The sequence below is a fragment of the Papaver somniferum genome, chromosome 1 (assembly GCF_003573695.1).
Source record: "Papaver somniferum cultivar HN1 chromosome 1, ASM357369v1, whole genome shotgun sequence".
In the NCBI taxonomy this organism is placed as follows: Eukaryota; Viridiplantae; Streptophyta; class Magnoliopsida; order Ranunculales; family Papaveraceae; genus Papaver; species Papaver somniferum.
The window spans coordinates 43,137,136-43,155,965 of record NC_039358.1 but is presented as its reverse complement, the minus strand read 5'-3'; the positions used below and the strand labels follow the sequence as shown (position 1 = coordinate 43,155,965).

General features: G+C 37.9%; 1 protein-coding gene and 1 pseudogene across 6 annotated transcripts; one reads left to right on the top strand and one right to left on the bottom strand.

The window, feature by feature from the left end:
- Window positions 1–231: 231 nt before the first annotated feature.
- Window positions 232–11,139, top strand: LOC113295292 (annotated as a pseudogene).
- Window positions 11,140–14,469: 3,330 nt separating this feature from the next.
- Window positions 14,470–18,583, bottom strand: LOC113284395 (WD repeat-containing protein PCN-like). Of its 6 annotated transcripts, none has more exons than XR_003328129.1 (6): window positions 18,197–18,583; window positions 17,944–18,087; window positions 17,162–17,462; window positions 17,001–17,064; window positions 15,218–15,323; window positions 14,470–15,126 (listed from the first exon to the last, which is right to left on the bottom strand). XR_003328129.1 is itself a non-coding variant. In XM_026533852.1 (5 exons), exons 1-5 carry the CDS (start codon window positions 18,365–18,367, stop codon window positions 15,123–15,125), a joined length of 684 nt encoding a protein of 227 aa, XP_026389637.1. In that variant the 5' UTR covers window positions 18,368–18,583; the 3' UTR covers window positions 14,470–15,122. The 6 variants fall into 6 exon arrangements, 3 of the variants coding, with proteins under 3 accessions (XP_026389637.1, XP_026389629.1, XP_026389647.1); XR_003328118.1 differs by having other exon boundaries at window positions 15,218–15,319; XR_003328132.1 differs by lacking the exon at window positions 15,218–15,323 and having other exon boundaries at window positions 17,169–17,462.
- Window positions 18,584–18,830: the final 247 nt, after the last annotated feature.

Sequence of the window (18,830 nt, the reverse complement as noted above, 5' to 3'; positions counted from 1 at the left end):
CATGAGGCTCTAGCTCAGAAATACTACTTCAACATTACCCCAAAGGCCAATAACAGGAAACAGTTATTCGCAATGAGATTGGCTTTGGACTCTGTGGCTTCCTAAGATGTTGTGTTTGACCCATATAGGAATGCCAGAGGAGTTCACTTTGCAAGGCGTGACAATGTTTCGTTTTATAACGAACCGTTATTTCATCCAAAAGAATTTGTTGTGCACAACCCTCGTCGGGTAATGCGCCAACTTGGGTACAAGCAGAAAGATCTTGCGGATACATCTTATCAGAAATTCTCTCATGATTTTCCTCAATGCCAAGCAAATGAGAACCATACTCTGGTAGTTTACAACCCAAATCCCATTCTTGCACATTGGAGGGAAAGGGAGGAATGGGTACTTGTGTTGGATAGGATTGGTTGGGAATTGGCGGATAACGGTTATGAGACCGAACCAAACTTTCTCAAAGGTCATCGGAAGTACTCGCATCTTTATATTGTACGCCTGGATATTGTAGAAGTTCCTCTACAACTAGATCACCCCTCCACTACTCTAGCTGAAAATATTGTAGCCGGACTACAAAAGATCCTTACGTTGTTGGTACGTACTTATTTTTCATTTCCTATTCTTTTAATATATATTTATGAACTTATATAAGTGTACATACTAAGTATGTGTTTAAAAATATGACCACAACGTCAGCGGATATGAAATTTATCAAAGTTCTTTAAGAAAATAAAGAAGAAAGGAGAGGTGTTGACCCAGAAAGAAATGGAGAAAGTCGAGCAAAAGATAGACAAAATTGAAGATCTAGAGGCAAAAGACTTATGGGGCGAAAGGAAGAAGAGGGTACATAAGAAGTCAAAGACCGAGTGATCGTGTGTTTCTTGTGTAGTATTAGTTTGGTCTTGAACAATCTAGTGTTAGTTTATGTTTGTTTGTGTGTCTTGAACAATGTGTTTGTTTGTGTGTCTTGTTAAACTCTTTGCTTGATTTGGTTTATGTTTGATTTGTTTTCGATTTGGAACCTCTTAACTTTGGAGATTGTTTTTTATACAATCTAATGTTGTTATTTGATTTACTATGTTGATAAACCAGTGTCAAATTACCTCTTTTACAGAGTTTGAATGTGCCAAGATCATATAAAGTTCTACGTTTTTCTTAAGTACCGGCATGGTCGAAAAGTGTAAGTCAATGCCGGCACCTTGAATTTTCAAAATCACAAAAATTACAGAGTTTCTGCACTAAAGGTTTTTTTGGCTACTATGCTGGTAGTCTGCAATTTCCAGGTGCAAAATATTTTTGTCAGAGTACCGGCACTTTTTTTAGTTTAATTTAAATGCCGGCACAGTTACCAATTTCTCTGGATATTTTTCTGAATTTCCGGCACCGTTTCAAAAGTTAAGTTCTACGCCGGCACAGGTTTTCCGGCGTTGTAATGAGAAAACATAATCATGCCGGCATTGGCATCAAAATATGATTTAATGTTTATAATTCACACTTCGAAAACAAAAAAAATGTTGTGTATCAGTGAACCACATATATCCAAATTACTCATCATCGTTTCCACACGTATGAAGTTGCATCTTCTGTTGGAGAGGTTTTTTCGATAAGGCCAACGCATCCCAAAATCGGTGATTCTCCTCATACAATGCCATTCATTCCTTCCAGATATTGGGATATATATCATTATTTTTAATCATCCCACAAAAAAGTGGCAATGGACAATTTTCCTTGAGTTTTAGAATAATGAAATGATTATCGTTCACGAACACCAAAACAACTCTTCTCTTCTTAAGGGATCCTTCGCATTTTTTCCACTTTGGTGTAAATGTTACTTCTACGGTGGGGGTAAAATAATGAAAAACACAATTAAATGTATCTGCCACTAGATGCTCACAAAGCGGCATTCTCATCCAATATTGAGAAGGAAAGAACTTCGTCTCATGCTCGGGCCCTAACACTTGAGCATACATATTATCAAACCCTTCATCATCACCGAACAATTTCTCATAAAAGCTCTTCTTTTTCATAATTTGTTCGACCATCCTCTTTCTAGCATATCGGCATGGTGTCATCCCTTTACTAACCGCCGTCTCAAAGATTCCTAATTGTTCGGTCACGGCATGATACCACAATTTCCATCTCCCTCGACATCATCTGTATATACAATATACTCGCGATTAACCTCAGGAAGTTTCTCTACATAAGACTCTATTTTGGTATGGTAATGTCTATAATTATTACCTATTTTGGAATCCTTAAACATCTTCAGGTTATCAACTTTTAGATTAATTATATCCAATCCATCCTCTGCAATCTCTACACTTCCAATGTCTTCAGTATGTGATGGGAGTCCGTACTTCCTTGGCCTACCCCTTCGCTTTGGAATCGAAACTACATCAACTTTGGTCGTGACTATGGAGTTGTCACCATCATGTTGTTGTTGACTATATATGGGTCGCTTACCTTTGCTATCACTTATTTTTGGTGTGGATACGGAATTTTTACCTTGATTTACTTGACTTGATGTAGGTTCCCTATTCGGCCTTTCCTTTTTGTTTGGCACCGCCGCCTCGTCACGTTGTTGTTCTTTGTCGCTTGATGTTGGCATCTTTGGCGGCCTGCCCCTTTTCTTTGGAACCTCCACTACATCGAATATGGGTATGGCTTCGGAATGCTCACCTTGTTGTTCTTTGTCGCTTGATGTAGGCACCTTTGGTGGCCTACCCCTTTTCTTTGGAACCTCCGCTACATCGACTATGGGTGTGGCTTCGAAATGCTCACCTTGTTGTTCTTGTTCAATCGATGTGGGTACCTTCTTTGGCCTACCCATTTTCTTTGTTACCTCCGATCCATCGGCTTTTGGTGTGGATACGGAATCTGCCGTTTGTTGTTGACTTGATAGCGGCTCCTTTCTCGGCCTATCCCTTTTGTTTGCAACCGGCGCTTCCGTGAACCTTGCTTCTAAAATCTAACAAGCGGTTGGATTTCGTTTCTTACTTTCCTCGAGTTCACATTCACGATGACTCATTTCTTTTAATTCTTTCCTTTGTTTTATCCTTGCCGTTTTGGTTTGTGGTCTTCCGGGAGGATCTCCCTTTGTTGGCTCTTCACTTTGTGCGATCCATGGGAGAATAATTAGCCTTAGTTGGCTAAACAAGACTTGCTTTCTAGCCGAGTTGCCACGTGAGTAAGTTTCGTAGAATTCATTTGCTTTGTTAGTATCTCATGGTGATTGTCCGGGAGCTTCCGTTGGGGGAGGGGTGAAAGATAATTGCTTCAAAACGGATCAATAACCTCAATAGGTATTACTTTGTTCATACTTCACAAGCATATGACGACACGGAAGCCCCAACGAAGACATGTCGGGACAAATACATACATCATCCGGTTTTCCGTAGTTTATCTCCTTTTCCATTTCTCTCGTCATATGTTTTATTTCCCAATGAGAGACGTTGAATTCTATTCCTTGGAGAAACTTACCATATTGAAGAAATGGAGTCATCCTTTCCGTTGAGCTTTTCTCAAAAACCTGCTTGATCCTATCGATATCACTCTTAAAGTATTGCTCCATTACCTCGGTGACCGTAACCACGTTTCCTTGGTTAGACTCGATAATATGTTTAAATCTCCCATGAGCGAATTCCGTTATACTAGTTTCTTCATTCCCGTAGTGTTTATACCGGTTTGTCGATACACGCACAAATTTTTCCTTGAACTTATCCAACCATTGATTCCGACAATACGAGACGGCAGTGGGATAAACTTCGTTCCAATTGGCAATAAACTTGTACAATCTCTTTTCGTACATATCCTCGGTAATATACCAATAAACTTTCTCCCAATATCTTAGAAATTCCAACCACTTTTTATGATTTTCATCATGTTCTTTGTCCACTCGCTCTATGATCTTGCCTCTTTCATCTTCTTCTTCTTCGGGTGATAGTTTGTTCGTGCGAACGTCTTCCTCTAGTTGAACAATCATTCTCTTCTTAATATCCACCTTAGTGGGTTCAAACAAGGCATAACAAGATTTTATCACATTTTGATGTATATGATATGTACATAGGAAATTTTGTGCATCCTGGAAGACGTCGGATATTGCATTCATTAATGCGTCATCTTGATTGGTTATGATGATCCTCATAAGATGATTTTCCCGGAAGAGTAATTTCAATTGTCGTAATGCCCAAATATAATTGTAATCCCTCTCGTTTTCCATTAAACACCAAGCCAATGTCAATGATACCTTTTCCGATGTTTGCCCCACGATGTTAAACAACGACATATTGTATTTATTTTTCTTGTAGGTACAATCCATCATAAGAACACCAAAACATGTATGAGCTAATTTTGCAAGCAAATGATGCGAAATGAATATTTGAAGGGGCTTGTTGTCCGACCCTCTTTTAATGATACGCGTGTAGTTGTGATCCCAAGCAATCTTCTCAAATTCTTGCATAACGTTCCTCCCTTCCCATTCCAGTCTTCTAATACTTGCTTGTGCGCTATAAATTGTATTTAGAGAAGACACGTTCGTCTCATCCTTTTCCCTGAAGCCTCTGAGAATTTGTCTTGGTTTGATACATGCTTTGGTCAATCTCTTTACATCCTCCAATTCATGAGGTTTTAGCTTCGCAACTAGGGAGTGATCAACAAAATCTTTCGGATCCGGGTGGTTATGACAGCCGAACCACACATTACAATCCCATTCATTGTCCTTGTCTCTTAAATAGAATACAAGTTTAAAGAGGCAATTATCCTTCCTCGTATGAGTCTTGTATACCCTATTAATCTTCTTTGGATATACATAACCTTTTCTCTTGTGGCTATTTTTCTCCTTGTATACATATTTCATATTTGTGACATTTTTGCTTTTTTTATTTGTTTTGTTGAACTCTAATTTGTATGACTGAACATTCTTTGGTTTTCACTAAGATGATTCTACAAATTTGTTAAGTTTCTTACTGTTCACTGGCCTTTGCAGATTTATAAGATGCTGGGATGCCCAGACGACTCATGAGGTCTATAGGATAACAGTTGGAACGGGAGGATTGCGTGACGGATCAGATCTTTGTGTGTGGTCTTTAATTTATCTAAAGTAAGAGTAGATTCACATTTTTAACTACTCAATCATCTACTTATGTTGTTTGGTTTTGAGTTCTAGTGGTTAATCATTGAATTTTTTTAATCCTTTTGGTCTGGTACTCTGGTTAGTGGAGATAGTACTGGCAGTGTTCAGTTTTGGGACGGTGAACAAGGAACACTTTTGCAGGCACATTCTTGCCACAAGGGTGATGTCAATGCTTTGGCACCTTCTCCTAGTCATAATAAAGTATTTTCTGCTGGTTCTGATGGTCAGGTAATGGTCAATAATCAGTTTATAGCTCCAAACTTAGCTGTAAATTTGCATCAAGGTCTCTCACTTAGGTCGTTGCTGAAGGGGACTTGAGTGTGCCCAACTGGAACTTCTGCTCTCCCGAACATTCCACATTACCTTTTCTTAGTGTTCACCAACAGTTTTAAGATTCAATGCTTAAGCTCGAGGGTATAAATAAGTTGATTTCCACTATGTCAGGAAAAAAAAAGTTTCAATTAAGATTAAACACAGAAATTTAATGAAACAATCTGAAAATTTAGTAGGTATTAGAATTTTAGAGTTGACTCCTGTGTGGTTCTGATGCCGTGCTTGTTGTATTTCGTAGTAGCTTGCCATCTAAGTGCTCATCTGATGTTCCACTTCATCATTTCGCATTTCTCGAATGATATTATGATTTTTCTGTTGTTTTTCTCACTAGTCATGTTTTTCTGAATTATATAACTTGCAGTACTTTACTTCCAGTGATTTTTCTATTAGTGATACTAGAAATGTTATCATTTGCTGTGTAGGTAATCCAATATAAGCTCTCCAGTGATACCATAGAGTCTGGCAATGATAGGTCTTCTACAGCGGTGGTGAAGAAGTGGGTCTATGTTGGTTATGTAAGAGCTCACACTCATGATGTCAGAGCCTTGACGGTAGCAGTTCCTATTGACAGAGAAGGTTTGTTACTGCTTCATTTTCTCGTAGATTGTGTTGTAAAGAGTGAAACTTAGACCTCCTTAATTCTTTAAGAGACGTCAGTTTTGATTTATTAAAGAACTTCTTTTCTGACAGAGCTAATACCTGATAAAAAGCTAAAAAGAGAACGTGGTCGTCGGGATCCCTATGATTTCAGTTATCGGAAGTGGGCGCATTTGGGAGTCCCCATGCTAATCTCTGCTGGTGATGATACAAAGCTCTTTGCATGCTCTGCTCAGGAGTTCACCAACTTTGCCACATATGATATTTGTCCTGCACCTCAACGAGTGCCCATCCAGTTGGTGCACAACACACTCATAGATGGTGCTTCTATGATATTAGTTCAGAACTCCAACTCTTTGGGTGTTTCACTTGTTCACTCAAAGAGTGGCATGGGCTCTAAAGGGAGCGCAAGCACATCGTTTCTTACTAGCATTAAGAGCCGATCGAAGATAATATGCAGTGCCATCTCTTGTAGTGGATTGTTGTTTGCATACTCCGACCATGAGAAACCTAACCTTTTTGAATATTCAAAAGCTGAAAAAAAGGCTTCCATTACTAAAAAGAAGTTATCTCGTAAACTTCCATTTGCGCATTCGATGGTTTTCAGTGCCGATTCTTCGAAGTTGATTATTGCAGGACATGATAGAAAGATTTACGTAAGCATTTCAAATTAATTTTATCTCTTCAACGTCTTTTTCTGTTAATTTTTGCGTGCTTAGGCCTTTTGTTGTTGCTGAGAAAAAATTTGTGCTCATTACCTGGCAAGAGATAATATTGAAAGCTCAAGCTGTGACAAAGAGGAGTAAATATGTATAATGTGTATGGGGGTCTGGCAGTGGTTGACTCATATTTGCCAATGTGAATGTAGTTGCACATGCATAGTAGGAAATGTGCACATGCTTAGAACACTGTTTAGATTGGAGGTCTTGGTAATTGTATGTGGTTTATTACGAGACTGATTTTATTTTTGTTCTAATTCTTTTTTCATGGTTGTCCAGGTTGTGGATGTTGAAAGTACAGAAATTTCGCATACATACACACCTTGCCGGAAGGACACTGACAATAATTTGCCACCTGGTGAGCCACCTATAACAAGGATGTTTGTCAGTTCAGACGGACAGTGGCTGTCTGCTGTTAATTGTTTTGGTGATATATATGTCTCCAATCTTGAAACACAAAGGTGAGAATTATTTATTTATTTATTTATTTTTTAATTTCTTGACCATCAATTCAGCATCCTCCAGACCACCAACTCATTACGAGTATATTCTTCAAGTCTATTGTACTCTTAAGTCTTTCCCTCTGGGTTCAGTTTTGATTTAGTTAGTTGTGTCCTCGAATCTGTAGTCAGATCTTATTCCAGTTTTTCAACTTTATTTTTTTCTTTCATTCATCTAGACCATTTCCGTTCTCCAATCTGAGACATGTAGACTGTGAAACTGTTGGCTATAATACCCTTGCTATGGAAAATCAAGATGTTTTTTACTTTATACGTGGTTGTATTTCAACATGCTTTTTGGTACTACATGGCATGCCATTCGCATGTTTACCTGTTAGAGCAAAATTTACTGTTACGCAAGTCTGGTCTGTTAAGTTGTGATTGTATTTTGTAATGTCGAATTTTGCCAAGATCTCTGATTCATTTCCAATTTTAAATGTTTTATATGTTGTTCCCAATCGAATATCTTTTCCCATGTCTTATTTTTATTTGGGCAAATTAATAAAGTGTCCTGCTTCAAACCATATAATTAATAAACCGGCCAAGCTTTTAAATTCATTTAGAAACTGGCCTTTCCGTTAGAGTTGACATCTGGGCCCACCAGATCGGTCAGCTGCGTTGAATAAGTCAAAATCGGTACGAGAATTTACGACTGTGCCCTTGCCCATTTAAAGACGCGTGTGGTGTAATCTCTCACCACACTTTCTATTTCGTCCTCTCTTCTCCCTCGTTCTCTTCTCCCAGTTCTGAAACTAGGGTTAGGTATTGAAGCTGTTTGAAAAGAAAAAGAAAACTGATGTTATTGAAGTTGTTTTTGTTGAAGGCATAGATGTTAGTGAAAGACCAGAGTGTATTTGGAAGAAAAGTTCTACATATTTAGGGATTCAGAGATAGTGTGATACAATGAAGATGAGGTACAAACCGGGATTGAAACTGTCTGAATCAAGGTAAGATTAACGAAACCCGTGACTTAATATATGATGAAAATCATTGTATTGATAGTTAATTGATTTAATTGATCGATTGATTTTTAGGGTTTCTGTTTTTTTTCCTTTGTAATTAGGGTTTATTTGAAACCAAATATTTATTGTTTAATTGGGGTTTAATTTTCGTGATTGGGTGTTTGATTTTAAGTAATATTTCTTAATTAGGTTTTCATTGGGTTTTCATAGGTTTATATCTGATTTTGTTTCATTTGTGTTGCAGTCAGTTCAAATTTAGGAATATCAGTGTATATGCGGAGCCAAAGAATGAGACTTTGGTATTTCCTGATTTCCATAGAGATGAAACAGAGTTGATGACACTTAAGTATATGGTGTATAAGGGTTTGTCTATGGATGTTAAAGAGAAGTTTAATTTATATTGGTTTAAGGAAGAATGTCTGCCACTGCCATTGTTAAACAATGATGATTTTGATAATTTTTGGGAGGATTCTTTTGTAAATGAGGATGGATGTATATGTTTGTGGATGGGGATGAAAAACACAGTGTTTGGGACTCCAAAGACTACACCAAAGAAGAAGACAGTTAGTAAGGGAACCACCCCTAGAAGATCCCCAAGGCTAAATAGTGTGGATAAATCAGTTGAAGGAGCATCAAGAAAGCTGAGTTTCATGGATGTGCCCATGTCCAAACATTCTCAGGCTAGTAGCAGTGGTTGCAGTCAGTCAAAAGCTACAAATGAAGTTAAGTTTGTTGAAGATGTGGACAATATTCAGCTGGAAAACACCAAAGAAGATGAATGTCACCCAATTGAGAATCCAGAAGCTCCTCCAGTATATGACAGTGATGAAGACATTGAGTATGGGTCAGATAAAGAAGAACAAGAAGAAGAAGAAGAAGAAGGAGAAAAAGAAGGCAAAGAAAAAGGTATATTTCATTTATAACTGATTTCATTTATTATAATTTGTAACTTATTATATGGTACTGATGTTGATCTTGAATGTGCAGGTAAGGATGTGGATGAAAGACCTGCTTACATGGATGACTTTGATGATGATTTTGGTCAGTACATGAAGGGTGAGCATGAAATGTGGAAATGTTACTAACCACAACAAAAGAACATGTGCTGGTGGTGAAGTGGGATCTAATCCAACTGCAAAGAGGCAAAGGACTGAATGTGATACACAAAGCTTCACCTTCAGCAATATAGAGCCAAGTCAGACCACCGGAGTTAGGGGTGCAGCTAAGTCAAACAAGAAGAAGAGAACGACATCATTTGTTGGTGAATGTTTTACAGGGCCTGGCAGTCAGCCTTTGGCAACACCATCTTCTACTCCAGCTTCCACAACACCTATGAGTCTGCCATCTATAGCACCATCTTCTACTCCACCCTCTACAATAAATAACCTTTATCAGAACTTCTTTGGCATTGGATCTGTATCTCAGAATATAAAACAAGGAAAGGGAAGGGGAAATGGAAAGGCTAAGAAGAAATGATTTGAGATCCGTTTTCTGATTTTTTGTGTTTAAGAAGACAATATTTTTTTCTTTTGTAGACTTGAATTAATGCTGAATCAAAAGTGGCAGGTTGTTTATTAGTAGGTTAACTGAGACCCATTTAAAACCGTCACAATCTGGTTTGGTTACGAACTCAGACGAGGGTTAAGTCGTCTTTTACCTAGCAGGTTAACTGCCACATAACCAGTTAACTACCTAAATCCGTTTTTTGAAAAAAACGGGATGGAAAATGTCAATGTCGGCCAGTTTATATAAAGATTCAAAAAAACGGCCAGTTTCTTAAATATGGTTCAAAAAGGTGGTTACTTTATTAAAAAGTCCTTTTTATTTTTTATAATTTTTTTGTCTTACAAAAAGGTTTGTGCAACTAATTTCAGCACTGTGCAAATACTCATGGTTACTCAAGGAGGGTCATTATGCTTTACTTGATTATCATAGCCTATATATTCTTAAAAGATGGTTTTCTCATGCTTATAAGATCTCTTTTTAATTTTCTTTTGTTTTATTGTGCACGTTGACAGGCAGCACTGGTTTATATCTCGGTTGGATGAGGCTTCTGTTACTGCTGGGGGTTTCATGATTACCCCAGAATATGGCATTGTTCTTATCATTACAACTTCTACAAACCAAGTATATGTATTTGACGTGGAGACGAAACAATTAGGACAGTGGTCGATTCGCCATACTAATCTTCTTCCCAGAAGATTTCAGGAATTTCCAGGGGAGATTACTGGGATGTCCTTCCCTCAATCATGTTCTACTTCAGTGCTTATCTACAGCGCCAGGTATAAATACTTTCTTGTCTTCCTATGCATGCTGTCACTGTGTCCTAGCTGGTTGATCTGCTAGATAGAGGTTAATTGAGGCTTTAGTTCTGTTTGGCCATTTTCAGGTCTGGCCATTTCCATATTTGGATTTTGTTCTACTAGTTAGAAGTGGGACAGCAGAACGACAATATTTCGCTATTTGAGACATAAAATGACACGCGTCTTGCGAACCCTCCATGACTAACAAAAGCGACTATTGTGTTAACATCCATATCACTTCAAACAAAACTCTTTATATGAACAAAATGGTTTCCATGTCCAGGGCAATGTGCTTCATTGACTTTGCGAAGCCAGTGGTTTAAGATGATGACGACAACAGCTTGGTAAATGGAGTATTAGATACATCATCAGAGGTTTCACAAGATGTTGTTGCTAATGGTAACGGTAAGATGAAGCACAAAAGAAAACGAGAAAGCAAAAGGAACTTTTAACTTTAATTTTAGTCCTTTCAAAGATCCTGCTCTCTTTGTGGGGCATCTGTCTGATAGTCGAGTATTAGTCATAGAGAAACCATGGAGGGAAGTGGTTCAAAGTTTTGAAGCTCCTCCAGTCCACAGACATATTTACGGGTCTTAAGTTTCTGTGCCCTAGTCATGTACTACCATTAAATCAAGAAGGGAGTTCAGTTGTGGCCTTGAGTATCCCTTTTTTCTTTTTGTTCTCTTGTTTTGGTCACCGGGAAATGTTCAATGTAAAATATTTTTATATGTTCTTTCTAGGGCTTGTTTCTCAGCTAGTATTGATACTTCTCAGCTTTTTGTTCTCTTTTCCTAGGATGATTATGCCTTACTGTTCTTGAACTAAATCAATTTTTGTATCTCTTCCTCTGTTTTATTGTTCATTGCTCGGAATTTTAGAAATTTAATTATCAAAATCTCCTTGTGAAGGGGGATTTCCCTTTCTTGTGACAATCTTAACTTGAAAATCATGTTAATTAGCAGGACTAGAATTCTAAAAGTGTCCTGAGCCAAAACCAAGTCCTATATATACTTACACGTGAAAGCCTATGCTTAGCCTTCTTGTCTCCACTCCTGAATTACCTTACTATATATATTTTCACTAACAACCCTGTTTAGCCAACCTATGATGCCAATGGCTAATGACGCACCCAAGCAACCAGCCGGAGAAGCAACCAGCCAACCGTGGCTCCAAAGGTATTAGAGCTGGCTTATCTTTGTGGCTTGTAGACTGTAGTTGTAGTCTTGTATCCATCAAGTCCTACTTGAGTGGGCTTTTTCATCTCAAGTCTGCTCATTTAGGGTCCACCCACCAAACCCTAAAACAGTCCTTAAAAAGAAGGGAAAGGAACCCTTGACATTTCTCAAAGCCGTCACCCCTTGTTTCCACAACAAATCCCATTTCTTCTCAAAAACCCTTACTACTGAAGTGGTTGTGATCTTTCATACTCTCTGTAGATCATCTGTCCTACAGTAAGAGGGTTTGAAATGGGGAACTTTAGTATGCTATCAGTAAATTTAATCTCCAACATTTTAACACGTTTACCAACGGAATCAGTTCTAGACTGTAAGTTAGTCTCCAAATCCTGGAACAGTGTGATCAATCGTCAATCGTTTTCTCAATCTCACTTGAGTCACTGCCTTAACAATCTAGATTCTGCTGGTGCTTGTGATGGTAAGTTTACTTTCCTTTTTCTGAATGGCAATCCAATTCAAGCATACAGACAATTTCATTATTTAGAATCGTATGATGATGAGAATTTATCTTCAGAGGAGAAACAACCCTGCCAAAGAGTTACAAGAATGAAACTAAACCCTGCTCCGTTTAAGTATTACAATTTAACTGGCTCCTGCAATGGTTTAGTTTGTCTTTATGGGTGCCCTGTTATGAACCAGCTCTGTACATTTGTAACCCTATCACAAGAGAATGCATGTTTCTACCAGAATTTGAGAAAGCGTCCGGTCGTGGTGAAAAATTGTTAACTGGATTTGGTTATGTTTCTGGGACGAACGAGTACAAGGTTGTCAGAGTGTATAAGTTGTTGGAAGAACCCAATTTTATACATGCTGAGGTATACACGCTTGGAAGTGGCAAGGGATGGAGGAACACAGGACAGAAATTTAAAGAAAACCTGGATTCGTTTGTTTCTTTACGTGCCGTGTTTGTGGATGTGTTGGAAATTCTTTGTTGGCAGCTTAAAGATGGCAAAGTTTTGGCTTTTTATTTATCTGGTGAAAAAATTTACGAACTTCCTACAGCTTATGGCACTCCTTGGCAGTGTTTTAGACTTGGGGTTTTAGGGCGTTGTTTGTCAGCAACTCACCATCATAAAGATTCTGATACTTATGATGTAATGGTACTGAAGAAGGAGAGGGAAAATGGGCCATTCAGATGGAATGTGGAATTTAGCCTAACCAGCACGGATGCTTATGAATGCCTTGTCCGCACGTCTAGGCGTACGCTTCTACGTCGCACAACAACAAAGGTCCTAATTCAAGACCTAAACTCTTCATCTCCAAAACTGCTTGTGGATTTTGGCAAGGATAAATGTATACATCAAGCAATCCCGCATATGAACACCTTGGTTTCGTTAAAAGAATTAGGAGAAGAAAATACAAAAAAAAATGGAGACGGCTGACGTACCAAGAGAGGTATGCAGGCAGACAATCTTGACTCTTCGGCTGAATCAGGGCACTAACAATATTGATTCTTCTTCAGCTGGTTCTGGTGGTAAGTTTACTTTCCTTTTTGTGAATGACTATCAACCTCATGCAGACAGACAATTTCATTATTGCGAATTTTATGATGAGAATTCTTCTTCAGAGGAGCAACCCTGCCGTAGAGTTAGAAGAATTAAACTAGACACTGCTCCATTTAGGTTCTCCGATATTACTGGCTCCTGCAATGGTTTAGTTTGTCTTAATGGGTGCCATGATGGTAAGGGGGTCAACTATGAACCTGTTTATGCATGTAATCCTATCACAAGAGAATGTGTGTTTCTACCTAAATTTGAGAGAACAGATGATCGTGGTGAACGATTGTTGACTGGATTCGGTTATGTTTCTAAGACGAATGAGTACAAGATTGTTAGAATGTATAAACTGTTGAAAGAACCTAAATCTATATATGCTGAGGTGTACACACTTGGAAGTGGTAAGGGATGGAGGAACTTAGGGAAGAAATTCGACGAAGACCTGGATTCGTTTGTTTCTATCCATGCCGTGTTTGATAAGCGATTAGAACATCTTTGTTGGCAGCTTAAAAGTGGCAGAGTTATGGCTTTTATTTTGTCTTCTGAAATAAGTGTGGAAATTCCTACAAGTGATTCCTTTCCTTGGGATTTTAAACTTGGATTTTAGGGGGTTGTTTGTCGGCTACTTACTATCACGAAGCTTCCAATACTTATGTGGTACTGGTACTGGTACTGAAGAAGGAGAGGGAAAATGGACCATTCAGATGGATTGAAGAGTTTAGACTAAGCAACACGTATGCTCATGAATGGCTTGGTCTCACGTCTAGGCGTGCACTTCTATGTCACTCAAAGGCAAAGGTCCTAATTCAAGATCTAAATTCTGTATACTCAAAAATGCTTTTGGATTTTCGCAATGATAGACCTATACATCAAGCAATCCCGCATACAAACACCTTGGTTTCGTTAAAAGCATTAGGAGAAGAAAATACAACAACAATGGAAACAGATGACACGCTTGAAGAATACAAGTCCCAACTTGAAAAGCAAATTGAAGGAATGTCTTTGCAGCAGTAGCAAGGAATATATCTGCGCATAGCTACGGTTAAAATCTGGTCACTGTCTTTGTGGTCTTACTCTTACATAATTGCTATTTCATGTATTACGACTTTATTTTTAAGTTTTGACATTGGAGTTTAGCTTTTCTTGGATAGCTGTGCTTCTCTTCCACTGTCTACTTTTGTTAAATTTAAGCGTTATATTCTACGTATTTTGTAGCGACTTTTATATTTAATGATGGAGTTTCACAGTTGAGTAAGGTTACAACTTAAGAGGCATAACAGTACTGTCGACAGCTCCAGACCTTATTCACTAGCAAAACGATTTGTATGTTGTAGCTAGGCAGTAATTTTCATGATTTGTATTTATACTGCTGTATCTGTGATTAACTCAATGTTTCATCTTTGAATAATGCTACATTTCCTTCTCCACAACAAGGCTCTGTATACTAGGCTCCTTGCACCATACGACTAGGAGTTAAAACAAATAATGTTAGGATGAGTGCACATACGAATAGCTGATGCACCCACTTCATACCTGCCATTGCCAAACTATATGTCTGCTAAAGCTGTATTTAGGCTCTTAGTATTGTTAGTCCAGTAATTTCTTGTTATTACTCGTAATGACATATGCTTATGAACTCGGTGCTTAAGTTAAACTTGCATTCATCTAACATTCTAAACTGAGTTCCGAATGTTGTTAGAGTACATCTTGAGCATCTCCCGTGAAATTACTTCTCTTCTGTCAGCTATATTCAGTTTTCTCTTGGACTGTTTCTTTTAGTTTCAAGGCAAAAGCACTTGAAAATATTTGCTTCACTCGAATGGTTGCATCTGTTCGTCATCCTTGAGTGTTACCTGCAGTCCAATTATTTAGTTTAGTTTGTCTCCAAGATAAGGGGATTTTATGTGGATTCTATGAGCAGTTGTTGCAAAAACATTTGGTTACCTGGAAATGTTCCAAATGTAACTTAAGGATGACTGGGGAAGTGGTTCAAAGTTTTGAAGCTCCTCCAGTCCACAGACATATTATCCCTTGGATACTTATGTACTACCTACCATCAAGAAGGGAGCTCAGTTGTGGCCATGATTGTCCCTTTTCTCTTTTTGTTCTCTTTTAATCTCTTGTTTTTGTTCACCTAGAAATGTTCAATGTAAAATAGTTGTACATGTTCTTTCTACGGGCTCGTTTGTCAGCTGGTATTCGTACTTGTCAGCTTTTTCTTCCCTCTCCCATCTATCTTAAAGGATGATTCTGTGTTCTGTATTTTATGACAAAAACTGGATCCAAATATCAATCAGGATCATCCCTTATCTAAGTATTTTATGTAATTCATAATCTACCTACCCCACACTAATGTTTAATTATAATTAGAAAAATACTAAGTATTTGTTAAATGATTAGTGTGTATTTTTATTGTATTTGGATGAGTGAGGTGAGAGTAGGAGGGAAAAAATATTTGAGAGGGAACTTTTTTTGGTGAAAATGGAGGATGATTGTGAAGAGGGAATTGATGTTGCTGAATCTTTAACTCAACTACAACGAGGAGCATAACTTGAGTCTTCAGCTAATGAAAACAACTCACAATTGCAAATCTTTGTTGAGCCAACACCCTTAAATGATGATTTTTACGAGCATGGAGAGTTTTTTGAAGAACTTATACAAGAAATTAAACTAGCACAACATACAAGCATCCCAATACACAGATAAAGCTACTATGAGGTTGAAAATTTGATTTTTTTCTTTGAATCCACCATTTTTACAGCTGAAAAAGCTCGGTGCCGGCATCGACGTGGTATGAATACAATACCGGCAGTACCAATACCGCCATAGTATTCATACTATGGCCATGTCGGCAGCCCAATATCCCCCATTTTGAAATACAATCCGGCATAGTATTAAACCAAAAAACTATGTCAGTACAAAAGTTACTTTTTACCTACCACGGAATATTCTATGGAATATGCTACCGGCATAGTTTAATTGTAAATTTACCATGCCGGTACTGCATCAAAAACATACAGGAAGCAGTGTCTTCCAAAGCTAAATACCGGCATGGTAAATTATGTAACTACTTCCGACATGGAACCATAGATAACAAACATGCTGGCACACCCACCGACATTGTTCATTTATAACATTACCATGCCGGTACCTAAAAAAAAAACCATACATAAATGAGTGTTTTCCAAAGCTAAATACCGGCATGGTATATGAATTATCCGTTACGTCGGAAACAGGTACCAGCGTGGAACCATAGATAACAATAATGTCGGCACCTATGCTTTCGGCGTTGATTTCAGATGAAATTTGTATGCCGAAAAAAGTTTCAAATTTGGTTTTCAGTTTCGGTTCAGTTCGACCATGCCGGAACTGTGGTCCGGCATAGTGTTTTAATTTTTTTGTGGAACCAATTTATTTTCTTTTCATTCGGTCCTTAGGTTGTGACATATATTGATCCAACAAATGCAAGACCACTTGGTCGGGATACGTCGGCATACTATAAAATGCCTCGTGTATGTTACCAAAGAATACTTTTCACCTAGTATCTTGAACTTTACTAATGGATTGCTTGTAATGAACCTTATAATGTTGTCCTTATGTAGGGAACAAAATCTAAAGAGGAAGCAATTGCCTATGCTAAAGAGACAGCTCTTAAGAACATGTGTGTGTTGGTGAGGAATACCCAAGATTCAAAGTTCCGTTTTGAGATAAAAATAAGCCAACATACCCATCACTACTCCCTGAAAATATTGACTTAGCATCGAGACTCCACGCAACACTTAGAACACGCCCTGTCAATTAAGAAAATCAGAAAAACTTTCTCAATGAAAATAATGTATCAAAGAGAAAAAATCAACTCAGGGGAGAAGAAAGATGAGGAAACCTCACCACTAACCCTAGGCAACGTCCTGTTGTAGGTTAACTCATCTGAATCAGACACAATATAAATTCGAACACAACCATCATCGCAACCAATAGCCAGACATGGGTCTTCAAGCATTGGATGCAATTCAATGTCATCATTATCGTCATCACTTTCGCTAGTGTCATCGTCACTAAGAGCACTAACAGCATTAGTTGCATGTCCATTGACTGCTCGCTGGGTGTCATTTTGTGTGGAAAGTAGAGATTCGTCAAGAGGTTCTACAGCCATCTGCCATATTGATGCTCCAATGTTGTCTAAAATAATCTGCACAACACAAAAAGAAAAATACAAACATGTTTGATAAGAAAAAGAAATCCAGTGTAACATAACAAATTCATTTACTCATTAAGGTACTAAATGACAAGGTCACAGAGAAAATGCGCACGAAAAAATTCTAGAAACCAGCAGAGGTCAGTGCAATACCAAAAATCACAACTTCTCCTTGATTTTTCATTTGTTCTAGGAAAAACCAAGAGTCTTCACTGGTTTTTGGCATAGACAGAGACCATCAAAAGTTCTTCTCAGACTCTAACAGAAGTTCGCAAAACATAGTTGAAGAAACCAATTAATTTTCCATCTTAGCAACGTAGTACTTGATATCTATCCAACAAAAATTTAAGTCAACACAATGACCATATACCCAACGTTTTACCACTAATTTATACACACTTCCATTTCAAACACTGAAACTACTGATGATATACAGAAAACCCTAAAAGAATGTCCAAATCAACAATATGAATACCTTTTGTTTTAAATGAAAAAGATCCCACTCTGATATGGATCCATCGATACTGGATGACAACAAACGACCCTCCGGCATTGTTTTGGAGTTGGAATAACACCAAACAAGTGAAGAAACTCTGGAATTAGGGTCTCCATGTATAGTCTACACTCAAACAAAGAAACAGATTAATAACTTAATAAAAAAAATCAAATTAAACCAAAACCCTAATAAGGAATGAACAAATGAAATTAGATAAGAATAGAGATTATACCAGTTGACAATGCCAACCAACAGAACCAGGTGAAACAAGCCAAATCTCTAAAGACCCATCTTCACGAGCAGCAGCAACTTTAGAATTACAAATACTCGTAGCTAATGCAATAATAGGTGATGGTTTCCAATCTACTGATGTTGTATTCTTATGTATTATCAGTTTCTCCATTAAGATTCTCAATAATAATAAACAAAAACCCTAGAAATACAATCAAAATCTTTTTCTAGTTTTCTCTTTCCTGATTTGAATGAAATTAGGGTTTCCTGATAGAGAAGAGTGAGAAGAAGAGATGCGAACTCGAAAAGAGCTGCAGGTCTTGCCTCTAGAGAGAGGTTTAAGCGCGGCCGTCAGTCAGGGTTTTGATGGAGTGTTTTAGGTCTTCTTTCTTCTTCTTCTTCTATTTTCTATTTCACTTTCTGGTCTGAGTCCAGCACATACATACAGGGGGGCTGATTCAGTTGGAATCTGGCTCAACCGAGTCGCAACTGGCCCTTGCACTACTGGTGACTGTGTCGGTATATTATACCATTTGGTGCCAATGCTCGTGCTTATATCGGCCCGTTTTTCGTATATAGGGGATTATCCATATTTTGGGATCAATAATAATTTCAAGAATTATGAGAGAAGAGAG